An 18,556-nucleotide genomic window follows, 5' to 3' on the forward strand; every position below is an offset into this window, starting at 1 on the left:
CTTGCTGGAGTTCAAACCGAGCATCAGAATGGGGAAGAAAGGGGATTTAAGTGACTTTGAACGTGGAATGGTTGTTGGTGCCAGACGGGCTGGTCTGAATATTTCAAAAACTGCTGATCTACTGGGATTTTCACACACAACCATCTCTGGGGTTTAAAGAGAATGGTCCGAAAAAGAGAAAATATCCAGTGAGCAGCAGTTGTGTGGAATGAAAATACCTTGTTGATGTCAGAGGAGAATGGGCAGACTGGTTAGAGATGATAGAAAGGCAACAGTAACTCAAATAACCACTCGTTACAACCAAGATATGCAGAAAACCATCTCTGAACGCACAACACGTCGAACCCTGAAGCAGATGGGCTACAGCAGCAGAAGACCACACTGGGTGTTGCTCCTGTCAGGAAACGGAAACAGGAAACGGAGGCTACAATTCGCACAGGCTCACCAAAATTGGACAATAGAAGATTGGAAAAACGTTGCCTGGTCTGATGAATCTCAATTTCTGCTGAGACATTCAGATGGTAGGGTCAGAATTTGGCGTAAAGAACATGAAAGCATGGATCCATCCTGCCTTGTCTCAACGGTTCAGGCTGGTGGTGGTGGTGTAATGGTTTGGGGGATATTTTCTTGGCACACTTTGGGCCCCTTAGTACCAATTGAGCATTGTTTAAACGCCACAGCCTACCTGAGTATTGTTGCTGACCATGTCCATCCCTTTATGACTACAGTGTACCCATCTTATGATGGCTACTTCCAGCAGGATAATGCACCATGTCACAAAGCTCAAATCATCTCAGACTGGTTTCTTGAACATGACAATAAGTTCACTTTACTCAAATGGCCTCCACAGTCACCAGATCTCAATCCAATAGAGCACCTTTGGGATGGCGTGTAACGGGAGGTTCGCATCATGGATATGCAGCCGACAAATCTGCAGCAACTGCGTGATGCTATCATGTCAATATGGACCAAAATCTCTGAGGAATGTTTCCAACACCTTGTTGAATCTATGCCACGAAGAAATAAGGCAGTTCTGAAGGCAAAAGGGGGTCCAACACGTTACTTGCAAGATGTACTTAATAAAGTGGCCAGTGAGTGTATTTGTTTTTTAATTCATGAAAATGAGCTTTGAAAATCTATCATTAATTGCAATTTTGAATCAATTAATCAGCTATTAATTCACCACCTGAGCATGATGGCTTTGTCAAAAGTCCTATGACCATTGAGGTTCAAATGATGGCTGTGCAACCATTTTACTGTTTCGCAATACAATTATGACTAGTGAATCAATATCGCAAAAGAAGCACTAAAGTGGATAAAGGGATAGTTCACCCAAAAATTATCATTTGGTTATCATTTACATTCCCTCAGATTTTTCCAAACCTGTATTTGTTTATTTCTTCTGTAGAATGTTGTTAACCAAACTGTTGACAGTAGCCAACCAAATTTTTTTTTTTTTTTTTACATTGTATGGAAAAAATACTATGAAAGTCTACTATGAAATGGGAACCATCAGCTGTTATTCTTCAAAATATGTTGTTATGTGTTCAGCAGAAGGAAAAGACAAGTTTGGAACAGCTTGAGGGTGAATTAATAATAACAGATTTTACATTTTTGGGGTGAACTATCCCTTTAAGCACCACGGTCACCACGTTCTATGGGAAACACACCTTAGGTCAGCAGTGAGTGCATTGTTGATTATGTTTAGATAAGAGAGATGTAGCAGTAGGCCTTTTTGAGCACAAAACAGACTTGGGGATATTAGCAATTTCCTAATGTTGTGCAATCAAAGCTAATGAGATGGGCATAAATGAGAACAAATAAATTATCCAATTCTCCATATTTCTCTCAGCGTTTCTCTTTCACTTTTACTTCTTTTCCCAGGTTATATGTTCCTTGTTGCCAACAGGTCATTGATTGAATCTGAAAGATTCTGCCAGTTGGATGTCGTTGTAAGTGGTTTGTAAAGTAAATTCAAGGTTTGTCTCTAAGCGATAAGATCACTATGAGTATGTGTGTGCCTTTGTGTGTGTACACAAAAAATAAATTTTTGATTCTTTCCTACATTGGCCTTTGGATCATTTCCCACACCCTGAGGAGAAAGCCTACTCACCTCAAAACATCACTCATAAAAAAGTTTCATAGGTTCAGAAATGTTTCTGTAAACACCTCAAAGTTTTGTCATTCTGTTGCTCTTGTAATCACGTCCCTCAGGCTAAGGTTAAACAGTCTTGAAGTGCTTTTTTTGGCATTTCTGAGACAGTGCTGATCCTGCCTGATTTGGGACCCTTTTGTCGGCATCAGTATGAAGAAATGTTTTTGGGAAAAAAAAAAAAATCCAGTGGAGAGTGCCTTCTTCAAAAGGTTGTGGCTTCTTCAAAAGGCTCATGTGACACTGTGAAAACTGAAATAATGGCTGCTAAAAATTCAGCTTTTCAATAACAGAAATTACATTTCAATAAAATGTCAGTTTCCAATGGGGAAATTGATCCTAAACCAGCAGTAATGAACAATATTATCCCTGAGCAGCTATGGAATTCCCTATCAAACTGGTTCATTTAGACATACCATATAAACATATTATAAGCTTTTCTTAGCTTTACACTATCTATGCAGCTTGGTAAATTGAGGCCCCCCAGGAGACAGGACCTAATAGGCTGACCTCCGCTGTTCTGAGGTTTCTAGAATGGAGTATAAATCAGTAATCCATATATATAGTCCACATTAGCATTGTATGGATCTGCCTAACAGCAGGGGATTTGATTATAATGTAGCATGAAGGAGCTCAGTCATGCCCAAGACTGATTCACGGCAGGATAAGGATCAATGTGTTTGGCGTCAGACTGAGTTCCTGTGTTAATTAGATGAGGAACAACATACACCAGCATGAAGTATGAAATCCATCCAATCAATGATCCTTGAATGACATTGATTCAGATACCAATCTATATACTGTAAGACTATATATTTAGTCAGAAATTTAATGCACGCTTGTTAGCATTCACTAAAAAATACCAAAAACAATGCTGTACCATGTTTTTAAACATGTACTGTACCACACCATGGTGTGCTTACCTTGGTATAAAATGTAAATACCATAGTACTTGAATATGTTAAGTGTGACAATGAAAATATATTGATCTTTCATGTGAGCTCTGAGTTTAAAGATGCCATCATTGCACTGTACATTTTTGTGGTTGAAATACAATAATTTCAACAGGAATCCATACGATTGGGAGTTTCACATGAAGGCAAAAATATTCTCTACTCAGATTTTGTTTGAGTTCAAGTTGCTCACAGTAAGGAAGAGGTAGCCGTAGTGGATTCCATACGCGGGTCTTTATTCAATGATCTGTGCTCCAAGTTCAAACAATAATCACAGCTTCAATGTCACAGACTTGAGTCAAAACAATCCAATAGCAGACAAATCCAAAACAGTAATCCAGAAACAGGAGTCAGGAGAACAAAAGCAATGGTCATAACAATAAACATCAGCAATGGCATGGAAGAACGAGATAGCAAAATTTGTCTGGCACACCTTGCTTCACCACAACCTTGCTTCACTTCTGGCCCAGTTCTGGATGGGTCCCCGGCCCAAAACTGGCCCACACACTGAAAACGACTCAAAAAATTTCCTCTGGCCCAGATGAGGCCCACACCCTGTAAAATGACTACTTATATTTATACTACCGAAAGTGTACACTGGTGGTCCGCTCCGCGGATGTGTTCCATACATGCACAGTAGATCGGCTTGAACAGTAAACAAACATGTGAACAAACAATTGCCCAGAGTTATTGCACATCTGGCTGTCTTTATATTGTTTTATCGACGGATTGTACAGGATCAAGTAGCAACGGGCTTCTTCACACAGCCTGCGCATATGCAGTTCATGCTTTTGTAGCCTACTCACGGACAAGTATGCGCGGTCACAAAAAATGAGAGGCATGTGGATGTCCACGCAGAGCCTCCGCACACACCCTCCGATGACGTCACGTGGACCATAGCGGACTCGCGCACATGGAAAGTATAACACAGGCTTCACACATCTGTACACTGACAATTTAAATTTGTGATTGCAATATTATACCAAAATTGTCAACACCTTCAGTGAATATGAGTAAAGTCAATACTCAGTATTTAACTCTGGACTGTTTTCACTTTAGTTCATTCTCACCTTACTTTTCAAGGGTCAGTTTGAAGGAACTCTCAAGGAAGTATTTATCTGAAAATCCATCAAATTTATTCAGTCTGCACAAAAAAAAAATTGGACAGAGAAGGTTAACACCAGACTATTAAAATTTTAAAGCTGAGACATCCAGGGTGCTGGAACAAAATACTAATGTACCTTGAGAAGAAGAGTGAGAGAGAGGAAGAGGACGCTTAGCATTAACAATGAGTTCCTGCAAAGTCATACCGACCTTATCCATGCTGCCCAAAGCTGCGGTGTCAATCAGATGGATGATCTACTCAACTAGTTTGTTCAATTATAAATGCTGTGAGAATCAAGGTCAAGGATATGAAATCGAACTGGTCAGGCAGTTAATTTAGGATCTATTTGGATAAAATTAGGTATTTTATTCAAATGCTTCTGCACTCTGAAAAGCAAGTGCAAAATATGATTATATGTGTTATGTGAGTTTGTTTGTGTGTGAAAGACTCTTATTGCTCAAAGCGCCGTCAGTCGTACCCATAAGTGCCATGTTTGCTTTGCCCATCATATATCTGGCTTCTAGAGTGAGTTAATTTGCTCTCTTGTTTTCACAATTTCACTCTTGCCATCAGCACAGTCTCTGCATGTCATTGACCTGCTGGACTTCTCCCCCTCTTCTTGTCCTCTTAAAAATGACCTTGCCTCTTATCTGCATATTGTGACATTTCTATCCTCAGGTGAAGTCAAACACAAAATAGTAATGAAAGCTACATATGTAATTATGTGAAAGTATTTACTGATGTTAACTGTATAATGCTTAAGAAAACCTAGATAGAAGGGATTGGTGGTTTTGTTCTTGATGTGTGGAAGTAAAAATTATTATCCTGTGAGAAATTACCTTGACTTTAGACTTCTGCAATGACCAAAATTGTTTTATTTTTTTAAAGTCAGGATTAAGGATATTTACCATAGAACAAAATTTATTGTCAGGCTTTATTCTCCCTCATGTCTCCCTCAATGTGAGTTTATTTTGTAGAACACAAGAAGGTTTTTTTATTTATATGTACTTGTAATGTAATGACAGTGAATGGGGCTGTCAGCTTCCGAAATGTAACATTCTAAAAATAATAATAATCAAACAAACACCATAAAGTATCAGAAATGTGATTAATATGTCCAAGTTATTCAGTAGCTTTGTGCAAAGAACAGATGCAAATTGGCAGATATGCAAAAAAAAAAAAAAAAGTACTTTGTCCATTCATGAAAGATTCATTCTTCATCTTTTCAGTGAATCAGTTAAGTTGGTCTGAAAGATTCTTTCATGAATCAGACTAATCAGGTTCTCAAGTTCAACTCAATGATGAAGTCATATTGGTAAACAGCTCATTGGAGGAGAATATTGAATATTATCAGTAAATAACAACGTAAACATCACCCAAAGCTATTGTACATCATCAGAATATAGCACATAAGTCCTTAGGATTGCTGTAATGATAGTTGAAAGATAATTTTAAGGTGCTTCTGCATCCTTTTTGTAACTGCGTTAAAAAGAGAAACAGTTTTTCAAGGTATTTCCTTTTGTGTTCAACAGAAGAAAGTAAATCACATTGGTTTGAAACAGAAATGCCACCCCCAGTGGCGTACTGGAGTACAAATGCCATACATAACTGCTTTACTTTCCTAAAACCACCTATTGGGACATCTATAAATAGGAAGATTGTTGCTGATGTCAGCAGCATTTTGTAGAAGAGTGTGAATAAATATAGGGCAGCTTTGTTTGACCCCACTGCAGCAGTGAGTAAGTGGGCAGGAATAAAGTTATGATAATTCCCCATGCTAAAATAGATCTCCATCCTTAAAACTCATAGCGCAACAGCCTCAGAGGCGCAGAACATTTCCCAATATCCTGGTGCTTCACAAGCAATGTGCCGTAAATTCGGGGTCTTCTCCACTGTCAAACCACAGCAGCATTACATCTCTGAGTCAGACAGCAGCTGCTATTTATAAGCTCTGTTGGCTGAGCTTGTAACTTCTGTTCTGCTGGCCTGGATTTACAGCTTTTTGGAGTACTTTCTCTGAATCTGCAGCTGTTAGAAATAAGTAAAGCTTCTCCGCTGTAGGTTCCCACTTCTGGAGTGTGTAACTGGCTAAAAACAGCTGATCCATAATTCAGCTGGAGTAACAACGTAATAAACCTGATCGCGCTTTAGGAGAGATTGTGCCGTTTTCAAATGTCATGCTTTTTAATGCATTTGGGGTTGAGTAAATATTTTGAAGGTTTTGAGTATAAATCTTAAATATAAATTTAAATATTCCAATCTAATGAAATGTAAATGTTAAAGGTAAAAGTGGGTACAGTTTAGCAGACGGTAAGTTTTGCATCAAATGAACTGAGACAGTTATTATGCATGTGACTTTTAGCACTTGGGAAATAGAGTTGTAGAATCTTGGTATATACAGTAAGAGCAAACTCACACACTGTAAAAAAAAATGATTGTGATTTTAATAGTAAGAACTGTAAAAATTATATGGTAAAAACCTATTAATTGGTTCACAATAATGCTGGGTACACACTAAAAGATTTTTTAAATCTTATAAGATCTTCAAAATGTGAGACATCACAAACACGAGGGAATAAATCCTAGATTTAACTGTTTTGCTCCTATAGTGTGTGGTGTGTCCTCGGAGTTTATGTACTATATACGGTGAATTACTGTAATTACATATTATGTAACTTTACAGTAAAATATGTTAAAATTATGGTTTTTGGAAGTGAAAAAGAACAAGTTCACTGTACAATTTACAGTGAAAAAAATGTAGATTGCCATTCCAAGAATTCTCTGCATGATATTTCACATCTGATGTTTTTCCGTTCTTTGATGCTTTTTCTTATTTTTTTTTTCCTCATCAGTTAAGTACATTAGGGTTTTATCTTACATCTAATGTAGTAAACATTTTCATTTTTGGGTGAACTATCCCTTTAAGTTTGAGATTGTTACTATATAAGCTGTGGAACTGCCATAATGTTATGTGGCAAGCCATAATTTATATTAATGTCATTGGAAAATTACTTTTTTAAAGCTTCTTTGAGTTAAACACAGCACAACTGGCCCTTATTTGCAGCATTATCATCTCACATTTGGCAACCCGTAATTTGTACATGTTAAGCCACACCACACATGAAAATCTTAAAGGTCAAAAAAGAATTGGCTGCTTAATTGCATAGTTAGTAGAGCCTTGTGGAGAATGATTCTGACAATGAAAACACAAATGAGCAGGTTTTCTCGGGTCCCCTGCTTTTTGCTCTCTAAGTAATAATCAAGCAGTCATTAAATGAGACCGAAGTGCTTTTGCAAGAAATATCACAATTTAATGCTTAATTTTCTTTTTCTTTTTCTTTTTTCATTTACAGGCACATGGGTGACATTTGGAGGACAGATTTCAGATGAAGTAAGAATTGTTCTGCTTTCTTCACTGCACTTACCTGAAGCACTGAAAGTATGAAACTGTTCAAATCAGAGCATAGTGAAAATAACAGCAAGAGTGACAATAAAAGCCTGCAGATGGCAAATACATGTGTGTGTGAGCGCACATGATGCAAGAGACCCTGACATTTTGTTCTAGAAGTTGTATAAAATGCACAAGCGCACAGACGCAGATGTTGTGGAAGGGACAGTCGTGTCAAACTGGAGGACAAGTGAGGATGATAATTTGCTTCTGAGGGTATGCATGTTTATATAAAACACCCTGCTGTCCTTCTGCCTCGATGGAAGAGTTAAAAAGCCCTCAGTCTCTGCGGTCAAACAGCCCTTTCCTTTCTGTGCTGGTTGTCAAGAGATAGTGCATGAAATGTTGGAATCGTTACCCCGTCCTAAACATGCGCACACACACAGTTTTCACCTCCCCTCGGCACCGGAATGACTCAGCATCCTGTCATCTGAGTCGATCTGACTGGACTCCTAGCGTAGAGTGACAGGGCAGTTTGTTTCTCTGCCGTCGTAAGGGATTTGCTTTCTCTGAGGCATTGAAGTGTCAGAGGGCAACGTCTGAATTAGGACTTTATGTTAGCAGTTTGTGTGAGTAACACTCTCGGAGTGTAAGAGTATGTGTGGAAGTAGTAGGAAGAGGATTAAAGGAAGTGTTAAAAGGCTTCTGTTAAATGAAGTAGAGTTGACGTTTGTATTAAATGCGAGGCTACAGACTGGGAAAACTGCTCTTCTCTCAGTTCTTCTTGTACAGATGATCACACAGGGCTGTGAATTGAACAACAGACCTTAAATTTGAGCTTTATTTGATTACCTCACTGAAAAAAAGGAATGCCACAGATAATCCAAAACAATATTTTGTGGCAGGTAAAATATGGCTTGCAGAATCTAGAAACCGTTCACAAAAATATTATTTGCATTTAGGTGCTACTTCAATTTAATATATTTAGTACAGGATGGGGTGGGGGAATTATTATTTTTTTATTATTGTTTTTTTTATATTATTATGTTTAATGGTTTTCCAACATTGTTTTTTATTATTATTATTATTATTATTATGTAATTATTATTTATATATAATTATTAATTATATTACAGATGCATTTTTTTAAATATAAACATTTTACTTGTATTAAAATTAATACATTTTTTTAATCATACCAAGTGAATGCAGTCAGTTGACAAGACTAGTTAATTCACATAACTTGATTATGAAGTCATAAGTGTAACAAAAAAAAATCAGAGTGATATGTGTTTTGTGAATTGAATGGCAATCGAAAACTTTTGTGGTCTTTTGTGCCATAGTTTTCAGAAAAAAGCAATGTTTTGTAGACAAAACTTCTGTTAAGAGGAGAAAATTTTATTTCTGTCATGACAACTCTCGGAAGGATTGGCACAGTAATGTACATGACAATTTAATGTATTTGGTCTTGGCGGAATAGATCTGCTACGCTGCTGCGGCAGAGCAAGTACCGAGACTTGCTACTGCCAATACATCCACAACATGCTGCTGTGAGCATGTAAGAAATACTGCTGCTGCACAAATAACATATCTGAATGACCCCCATAGCAAACACGATCACCCCGCAGCAAATCTATACAGGTGGAGCTGGGGAAAGTGGAAGTTTTCTGAAGTGGGCTGCTACTGCTACTGCAAACACTAGTCAAGTATTTGAATGTTGAACAGCGAGCTCATTGGCTACTGTGTCCAGAACACAGTCAGCTGTGCTGTGACGTTATGATGTCATTATGTCATATTGAGTTAGATCTATCGGATTGCTAGAGTTTCATGCCAGAACTTTGTATATATTTATTAAAAATGCAACACAAAGTATGCTACAATATTTGATCCACTACTTATGTCATGAGCCGGGTTTGATTCCAGTTTTCTTCTCCTTTCTATTTCTTGCTCTGCTTCCTAGACTCAGCTGTTCGCGTTCACAATCAGCGCTCGCACTGATTGGGACGGCACCTGTTTCCTTTTGACGCTGATTTGTTCCTCTATTTTTCTCTGTGTGTTACTAGACTTCTTTGTCAGATTATTGTGCTTCGCAGCCATTCTGCCAGCTCTCTTTCTATTGACTACCGTTACTCTGTTGTGTTTTGTCAAGAACAGTCCTGTCCTGTCTAGTCAAGTTGAGTCCTGTCGAGTGTCTGACCTGATCTCTACCCAGTCTCCCAGTTGCCTGCTGCCAGTGGTTCGTTTGCCTCCGGGTGCAGCCCTCCGGACTGTACAGCCTTCTGTGGAAGTTGCCGCTCGCCACTCCGGCTGGGACCGCACTCCCTCTCGTACAAGTCAAGTCTGCTTCTATGTTCCAGTTTTCTCCTGAATTATTTTCCAGTTCTGCGTATGCCTGATCCGGATAGCGAACAACAGACTGCCTGAGTTCGTTTTGTGGACAATAAATTCTCTGTTTGACTTGCCTTTGCCTCTGGGTCCCTTTTGTGTTGTGGCAACTTATGGTTCTCAATGCCAAACACTGACTGTGTAAATGTAACCTTTGAATTGTTTCCTCCTATATCAAAAACTTCATCACAGTATGTTCTTGATCATTAAACTTTCCTCATCTTTAATCTTCCGTGAAAGTTTTTGGCATTTTTCCATTGCTCATCCTCTCTTTCTTCTCTTACTTTCTGCTGAGGGTCACCTTCTTGGCTGAGCAGCTCTTTATCGATGAGCTGGGAGATTTGTTGAACTTGACAGAAAAAAAGTTTAATTACAGTGAGTTTAGAGCTCCTTAAAATGGCGTTCCATAAGAAAAGTGGTCGGCAACAGTTACTCACAATCAGAGTATGTGAGCGGAGCGCGAGTGGAGCGGTGTGAATTTGAATGGAGCGAAGAGCGGATTTTTTAAAAGTCAGAGTGTCGTGGTTTTCACTCGCTCCAAGAGCGTTCCATCACCGCTCCTTCACGGGTACAATTCATGCCAATGACCCATAATATAACTGCATATTTAGCAAGAATTCACGTTAAACATATTTAGCTAGCTAGATAGAAAAGGATCACTCAAATCAGAAAGAATGTGAAGGCTATGATGACTGCAGTGGACATGAGCGGGAAGTTATATTTCTCAAGGAATTAGTTCCTTCTGAATATTTTCAGCTGACAGCTGACTTTTTTCCTTCAGAATCGCATGATTTAAACTCAATTCTGACATATAAACTCGCAATTGCGAGTTCTGTGATTCTTTTTTTTTTTTTTTTTAAAGTCAGAATTGTGAGATAAAAAGTCGCAATAGGCTTTTTTTTTTTCAGTGGCGGAAACGGGCTTCCATAGAACTGCGATATTTCAAACATACTGAAATACTTTAGACGCGGAACAGTGTTTCTGATATCAGTGAGCGCGGAGTGGAGTGGGAGCGGAGTGATTATTAAATGCGCGGAAGGGAAATTGTTGACGCTCAACTCCGCTCACATACTCTGATCGGTCATTGCCACACAAATGTGGCTTTTTGTTAATGACTGTGGCAGAATTTTACACAGAGTAACAGCTCACTACCAGTTACAAAATACACTGTAATTCTGGTTGCATTTTTCATCAATTAATATCTTACATTATCCTTCGACTATGTTCTGGCCCGCCATCTAGTGGTGAAATTTTTTGGGGCCCGATGCCAAACTTACTTGCCGACCCCTGCCCTAAATCATTTGATGCTGTTTCATCAAGTGATTTAGGCCGGAGGGAAAGAATGAGAGACTCAGAAGGCAGGAGAACAATCAAATAAGCCCCCACATACACCCATACTTATGCAAATATGCACACATACTCATACAAACATATTCACCCACAAACCCACTCTCACCCTGCAGATTTAGCTGCAAATTACTTTTAGCCTATTGAACAACAAAATACACACCAAGGGCTAGATTTTCTAAACAGGGCAAATTAGCGTTAGAGCGCAAAACCATAAAAGCACCGATGGGAGGAGAAATTCTGCGGGTGATTTACTGACAGTGTGCACATTTAAGAACACAGACAGATCATTTCCATAATGACCAGCACAAATTACTGCCTGCTTTAAGACATGTTTTTTTGGTGTGCTAAATGATAGCGCTAATACCAGTAATTTGACGAACGCAAATATTAGTAAGTCGTGTTGCGTGATTCATTTTAATACTCTCCTCCCATAAATTTTTGCGTCTGAAAGGGAAACTCCTGCAAATGCATATTCAGTAAGGTCAGGTGCAAAAGTAACTGTCCATGCCTTTTCAGCTCTAATTCTTCACTGCACATCTTTACTAAATCCTGACAGTAATATTTTAATGCCAAAAGAAGGTTTGTGCTGGCGCAAGCTGTTAGTGAATCTGGCCCAAAATGTTAATGGCCTCTTGACAGCCACTGTTAGACTTGCCAAAGACATCAAATAGCCTGCTAACTGTCTACAGGATTTCTGTACTTGGATAAAACACAATCACACCTGAACAACGTAGGCTGACTGATGTCTAAAATATGCAAGTGGCACATACATTTTAAAAAATTTAAATATTTTTTTAATATCTTTGTATGTGAAATGATTGGCTTGGTCTTGTTGAAATTTGCAAGAGCACCAAACATTTTCTGTCCATATAGATAAATATGGACTGGAAGCTGTTGTAAAACAGTAATGGTACCTGCATGCAATGATTTTGGACAGTACCTTTAATGAGACTTTTTAGATTTTAAAGAATGACATTCAGAGGTTTTCAGAGGACAAAAGGTATAGAGTTTAAAAGAGTTTAGTCATGCCAAGTAATTGGTTTTTAAAGCCAGAAGATTAGAACAGTGACAATATATCAATTTTATAAATTATTATATCAATTATTATAGTCAATAGTTCATTAAAATAAAAATAAAAAAATAGTAAAAATGAAAGAGGTTCAGATTCAATTAAATGAATACAGCTCTGAAAAAAATAATAATTAATAAACCACTGCAAAATGATCTGTTTCTCTGGTTTTACTATATAGGTTTGTGTTTGAGTAAATTGAAAATTTTTGTTTTATTCAATAAACTACTGACAACATTTCTTCCAAATTCCACATAAACATATTGTCATTTACAGCATTTATTTGCAGAAAATAACAACTGGTCCAAAAAAAAAAAAAGATGCTGTGTTTTCAGATCTGAAATAATGCAAAGAAAACAAGTTCATATTCATTTTTTAAACAACACAATACTAATGTTTAAACTTAGGAAGAGTTCAGAAATCAATATTTCGTTGAATAACCCTGATTTTAAATCACAGCTTTCATGCATCTGAGCATGCTCTGCATCAGTCTTTCACATTGCTGTTGGGTGACTTTATGCAGCTCCTTACACAAAAATTCAAGCAGCTTGGCTTTGTGTGATGGCTTGTGACCATCTTCCTCTTCATCACATTACAGAGGTTTTCAAAGAGGTTCAGGTCTGGAGATTGAGCTGGCCATGATGGTCTTCAATCCTCACCTTGAGTGACCTGTGTGGCATGGAGCATTGTCCTGCTGGCAGAACCAATCCTCAGAGTTAGGGAACATTGTCAGAGAAGAATGAAGCAAGTTGATGACGTTGTATATTGCTTGATGTATATTGTTGTATATTGCTTGACGTCCCCGTTTTTGAACCCGGACCCATCCTGGCCAAGTGAGATCCTGAGGAGGAACAAAGGACGCGACCCGTACCGGCGTCCTCGAGGGAAACGAGCCGGCGTCAGGAACAGGCTGAGGGCACGCGCACACCGCGCTCCCTTACCAAGTGTCCTGCTCGCCAATGTCCAGTCGCTGGATAACAAACTTGATGACCTCAGGGCAAGAGTCAGGTTCCAGAGGGACATTCGGGACTGCAACCTTCTCTGCTTCACCGAGACATGGCTGAACCCAGCGGTACCAGACCATGCCATCCAGCCGGCCGAGTTCTTCTCGGTTTACCGCATGGAAAGAACGCTGGACTCGGGGAAGACTAGGGGAGGTGGAGTATGTCTGATGGTGAACAAACACTGGTGCGACAGCGCGAGCATTGTACCCCTCTCACGCTCCTGCACACCGAATCTTGAACTTCTGACCATCAAATGTCGCCCTTTTTATCTCCCTCGGGAATTTAGCTCGGTCATCGTCAGTGCCGTTTATATTCCACCTCAAGCGGACACGGACACTGCGATATGGGATTTACATGAAACACTACACCTTCACCAGACACAGCACCGGGACGCCGCATTCATTGTTTTGGGAGATTTCAACAGTGCCAACCTCAAGCGTGCACTGCCGAACTTCCATCAGCACATCAGCTGCCCCACCAGGGGCGAAAGGACATTAGATCACTGTTACACCCCATACAAGAACAGCTACAAGGCACAGTCACAACCACCATTTGGGAAATCGGACCACGCCGCCATCTTCCTCATGCCTGTTTACAAACAGAGGCTGAAACAGGAAGCCCCGGTGCAGAGGGAGGTCCAACGCTGGACGGACCAATCGGTGGCCGCTCTGCAGGACGCGCTAGATGACGCAGACTGGGACATGTTCCGGCGCAGCTCTGATGACGTCAGCTTGTTTACGGAAACGGTTGTGGGATTTATAGAGAAACTAATGGATGATACGGTGCAGAAAACCAACATCAGGACGTTTCCCAACCAGAAGCCGTGGGTGGATAAAACCATCTGCGACGCCCTGAGATCCCGCTCCGCTGCCTACAACACAGGGCTCATCACCGGGAACATGGATGACTACAAGGCTGCATCTTACAGCGTACGCAGATCGGTGAAGGAGGCGAAGCAGCGCTACGGGAGGAAACTAGAGTCGCAATTCCAACATGGCGGCTCTAGGAGCCTGTGGCAGGGACTTAGAACCATCACGGACTATAAAACACCACCCTCCAGATCGGGGAATGCGGACGCTTCTCTGGCTGACGAGCTGAACACTTTTTATGCTCGCTTCGAGGCTGCAGCTAATCACGCTAGCGGCGCTAGCAGTGCTAACTGCATGCACGCTGAGGAAGCCGGTGAGGACAACGTGTTCACCATCACGGAGCATGACGTGAGGAGGGCATTCAGGAGAGTGAACATCAGGAAGGCAGCAGGACCAGATGGCATCACAGGTCGGGTTCTGAAGGCCTGCGCTGACCAGCTAGCACCGGTGTTCACCGAGATCTTCAACCTCTCCCTGGAACAGTCCATAGTCCCCTCATGCTTTAAGCAGTCCACCATTGTTCCTGTCCCCAAGAAACCGCAGCCCAGCTGCCTAAACGACTATCGCCCTGTAGCCCTCACATCAGTGGTGATGAAGTGCTTTGAGAGACTGGTCAGAGACTTCATCATTTCATCACTACCAGACACACTGGATCCACTACAGTTTGCATACAGGCATAACCGCTCCACGGAGGATGCCATCTCACACCTCCTCCACACCACAACAAGTCACCTGGACTGCAGAAAAGGGAATTATGTAAAAATGCTGTTTGTGGACTACAGTTCAGCGTTTAACACCATAATTCCCTCCACACTCACCTCCAAGTTGGAGGTCCTTGGTCTCAGCACATACTTGTGCCAATGGATCTCCAGCTTCCTGAAGGACAGACAGCAAGCCATACGGATGGGTAAACACACCTCATCCTCCATCACCCTAAGCACTGGAGCCCCACAAGGTTGTGTTCTGAGCCCCCTGCTGTACTCACTGTACACTTATGACTGTGTGGCCACTTCCAACTCCACCACCATCATCAAGTTTGCTGATGACACTGTTGTGTTGGGCCTGATCTCAGACAACGACGAGACGGCCTACATACAGGAGATTAAGAACCTGGAGAGTTGGTGCCAGGTGAATAGTCTACACCTGAACATCAGCAAAACTAAGGAGCTGATAGTGGACTTCAGTACGAAGCAGGAGCGGTCATACCAGCCGATCACGATCAACGGGACTCCAGTGGAGAGAGTGGACAGCTTCAGATACCTGGGTGTTCACATCACGCAGGACTTGACTTGGTCCTGTCATACCGCCACCCTGGTGAAGAAGGCCAGGCAGCGTCTGTACCATCTGAGACGCTTAAAGGACTTTAGACTTCCCTCTCGGGTGCTTAAGACTTTTTACACCTGCACCATCGAGAGCGTCCTGATGGGCAGCATCACTTCCTGGTTCGGGAACTGCACTATGCAGACGACAGACAAGCCCTCCAGGACAGACGAGCCCTCCAGAGGGTGGTGCGTTCAGCGGAACGTACCATTCACACCGAGCTCCCTGACCTGCAGGAGATCTACAGCAAGCGGTGCCTGACCAGGGCCAGGAAGATAGTGAAGGACCTCAGCCATCCCAACAATGGACTCTTTTCTCTGCTGCGTTCAGGGAGGCGCTTCCGCTCCATGAAGGCGAACACAGAGAGAATGAGGAGGAGCTTCTTCCCGCAGGCCATTCGGAGTCTTAACCACTCTCCACTCTAATCACATCACCCCACACTTCCACTTTGCACATTTTAAAATACAATCTGCACTAATTTGTAGAAGGTTACGTAAGGATAAATGAGTGGGACTTACATACCATTTGTCTTTGTCTTTAGTATTCCTTTTACTCACTTATACACTTTACTTCACTGCACAGCACACGGACACTTTATCACTGACATACACTTTACTTTTTATAGAATCTATATAGAATCATATTCTATTTTTATTCTTCATATCTATTTTTATTCTCATATCTATTTGTTATTTTATTTTATTGCTAGTTTATTTCTGTATATATGTTTACTGTACTTTTTCTATTTGTATTTTTGTAAACTTGAGGTTTTTCTTAATTTTGTTGGACAATTTGTTGGACAGTCGTACAATACACTATGTATGTATATGTATGTGACAAATAAAATTTGAATTTGAATTTGATTCATGCACCCCTCACAAAGCCAAATGTGCCTGACTCCAGCCTTGCTGAAGCACCCCCAGATCATCACCAATCCTCCACCAAATTGAACAGTGGCTGCAAGATACTGTGGTGTGTAGGCCTCTCCAGGACTCTGTCTAACCATTAGATGACCAGATGTGGGGCAAAGTTGAAAATTGTACTCATCAGGGAAGATGCCCATACTCCAGTCCTCTGCGGTCCAATCTTTATGGTCTTTTGCAAGTGTCAGCCTGACTCTTTTTTTGCTTCTTATTTATGAAGATTTCTAACTTTTCCCTACCTCTAGGAGCCTGTTTCAAACCATCCTCACCATGCACTGCCATTTGCCATTCTTTTTGTCGGTCACTTGATGTCATCCTACGGTTGTTGAATGACATTCAAATGACTTGGCGGTCATCCTAGTCAGTGGAGAGACATGTTTGGCCTTTGCCGGTGTGTAGCTTTGTTGTCCCCAGTGTCTGCAGCTTGACCTTGTCCTTATGAACAGATGTCTTTGAAATTTTTAAGAATAGAAACAACCTGACGCACACTGTATGCCCCTACCAGTATAGCTAAAAATGAACCCTTCTTTTCCTCACTCAAAACTTTTCTTTTCAACTCTTTTGCCATGGTCAATAGTTATTATGTGATTCTAATTACTTTTGAGGAACTTCTAGCACGGATTTTTCCACCCAGCTTGTCCTATTGCAAATAGCTTGTCCTAGTGATGACTACAGCAGTGGTTTTAATACTTTTCCTTGTAAATAAGATTTGGTTGAGGTGATCAGTACTTCATTAAGTAGAATGAGTGCCTGTGTTGGAATTCAACAGACACTGGAATAGAATGGCTGCCATACATGTAGATACTGATTTAAGAAAAAATTGGTGTGGTCTCTTAATTTTTTCCAGAGCTGTACACACACACACAAACACACACACACACACACATTATATTGCACCATGCTTGCCTCCCTGATTATAAAATCTGAGAAATTTGGAGTGAAAATAAATGGCAGTAAAATCTCTATACATTTACTGTGATGGCTCATATATATATATACAGGTATATATATATATATATATATAGGTTGACCCCTTCAATCTCTATTTTTATATGTGTGTGTCTTTCAGGTGGCGGAGCAACTGATGACTATAGCGTATGAGAGCGGGGTAAACCTTTTTGACACTGCAGAGGTGTATGCTGCTGGAAAGTGAGTATGACTCAGCATCAGCAAAATTACCCATAATTCACTTTACTCCATGAATCATTTTTAACATCTCTGTCTGTTATAGAGCTGAAGTCATACTGGGAAACATCATCAAAAAGAAGGGCTGGAGGTATGGTTGAGTTGTATGTGTGTCAAGCACACCTGTGCAACTGTAATACAAGATAAAGGAGATACAAAAAAAAAATGAGTGGAACTGGAGCTTTGTAGTTGTTGTGTACCTGCTGGCTCTGGCATGGGTTACGTGTCATTACTCACACATGCTTTTGATGAGGACTTTGATCACTAGGATCCTACTCAGTTTGTATCACTTAATCAATGCCACAAGACGAGTGCATCCTGGTGAGGGCTGTTGCCATAGCAACAGATTATGACCCACTGTGATCACCATGACTTCTGGAATGACAGCGCTTTTGCTGACTATGAAGTCTATGAAAAATTACTCAGCTGATTTGTCACTTGAAGTGAGATTTATTATTCACTGCGAGATTATTTAGATAATATTATAATATGATATTATTTCCAGTTACTTCACCTCCTCTGCAAGTACATTGAATAATGGGAAACCCACTTTAAATTTGTTAACACTTAAAAAAAAAAATCTAGCAAACTTATTGCCTCATAAAAACTTAGTTAAGGTAACTTAGACTATTCAAGTTTTCAGAAATTGGCTTTTGAGTAAGCTTGAATATATTGAACAACATTAACTAGATTTTTCTGTGGCAATAAGTTTGCAAGATTTTTTAAGTAACAGTAACATACTGAAATTCAGGGTTAGTATACACTGCGGTTCAAAAGTTTTGGGTCAGTTTAAGATTGAATGCTTTTATTCAGCAAGGATGCACTGAATTAGTCAAATGTTAGAGTAAAACAG

The 18,556-nt window shown here is 40.4% G+C and overlaps 1 protein-coding gene across 1 annotated transcript in view; it reads left to right on the forward strand.

The window, feature by feature from the left end:
* LOC306888537 (voltage-gated potassium channel subunit beta-2-like) overlaps positions 1–18,556 on the forward strand; it is a gene marked incomplete at its 5' end in the record, with an annotated part of 204,950 nt that overhangs the window by 137,447 nt on the left and 48,947 nt on the right. The window contains 3 exons of the mRNA XM_079446899.1: positions 7,564–7,601; positions 17,588–17,667; positions 17,750–17,794. Coding sequence (XP_079303025.1) covers positions 7,564–7,601; positions 17,588–17,667; positions 17,750–17,794 — 163 coding nt within the window. The remainder of the gene's footprint in view (positions 1–7,563; positions 7,602–17,587; positions 17,668–17,749; positions 17,795–18,556) is intronic.

Source organism: Barbus barbus (genome assembly GCF_936440315.1).
Source record: "Barbus barbus genome assembly, chromosome: 22".
Lineage (NCBI taxonomy): Eukaryota > Metazoa > Chordata > Actinopteri > Cypriniformes > Cyprinidae > Barbus > Barbus barbus.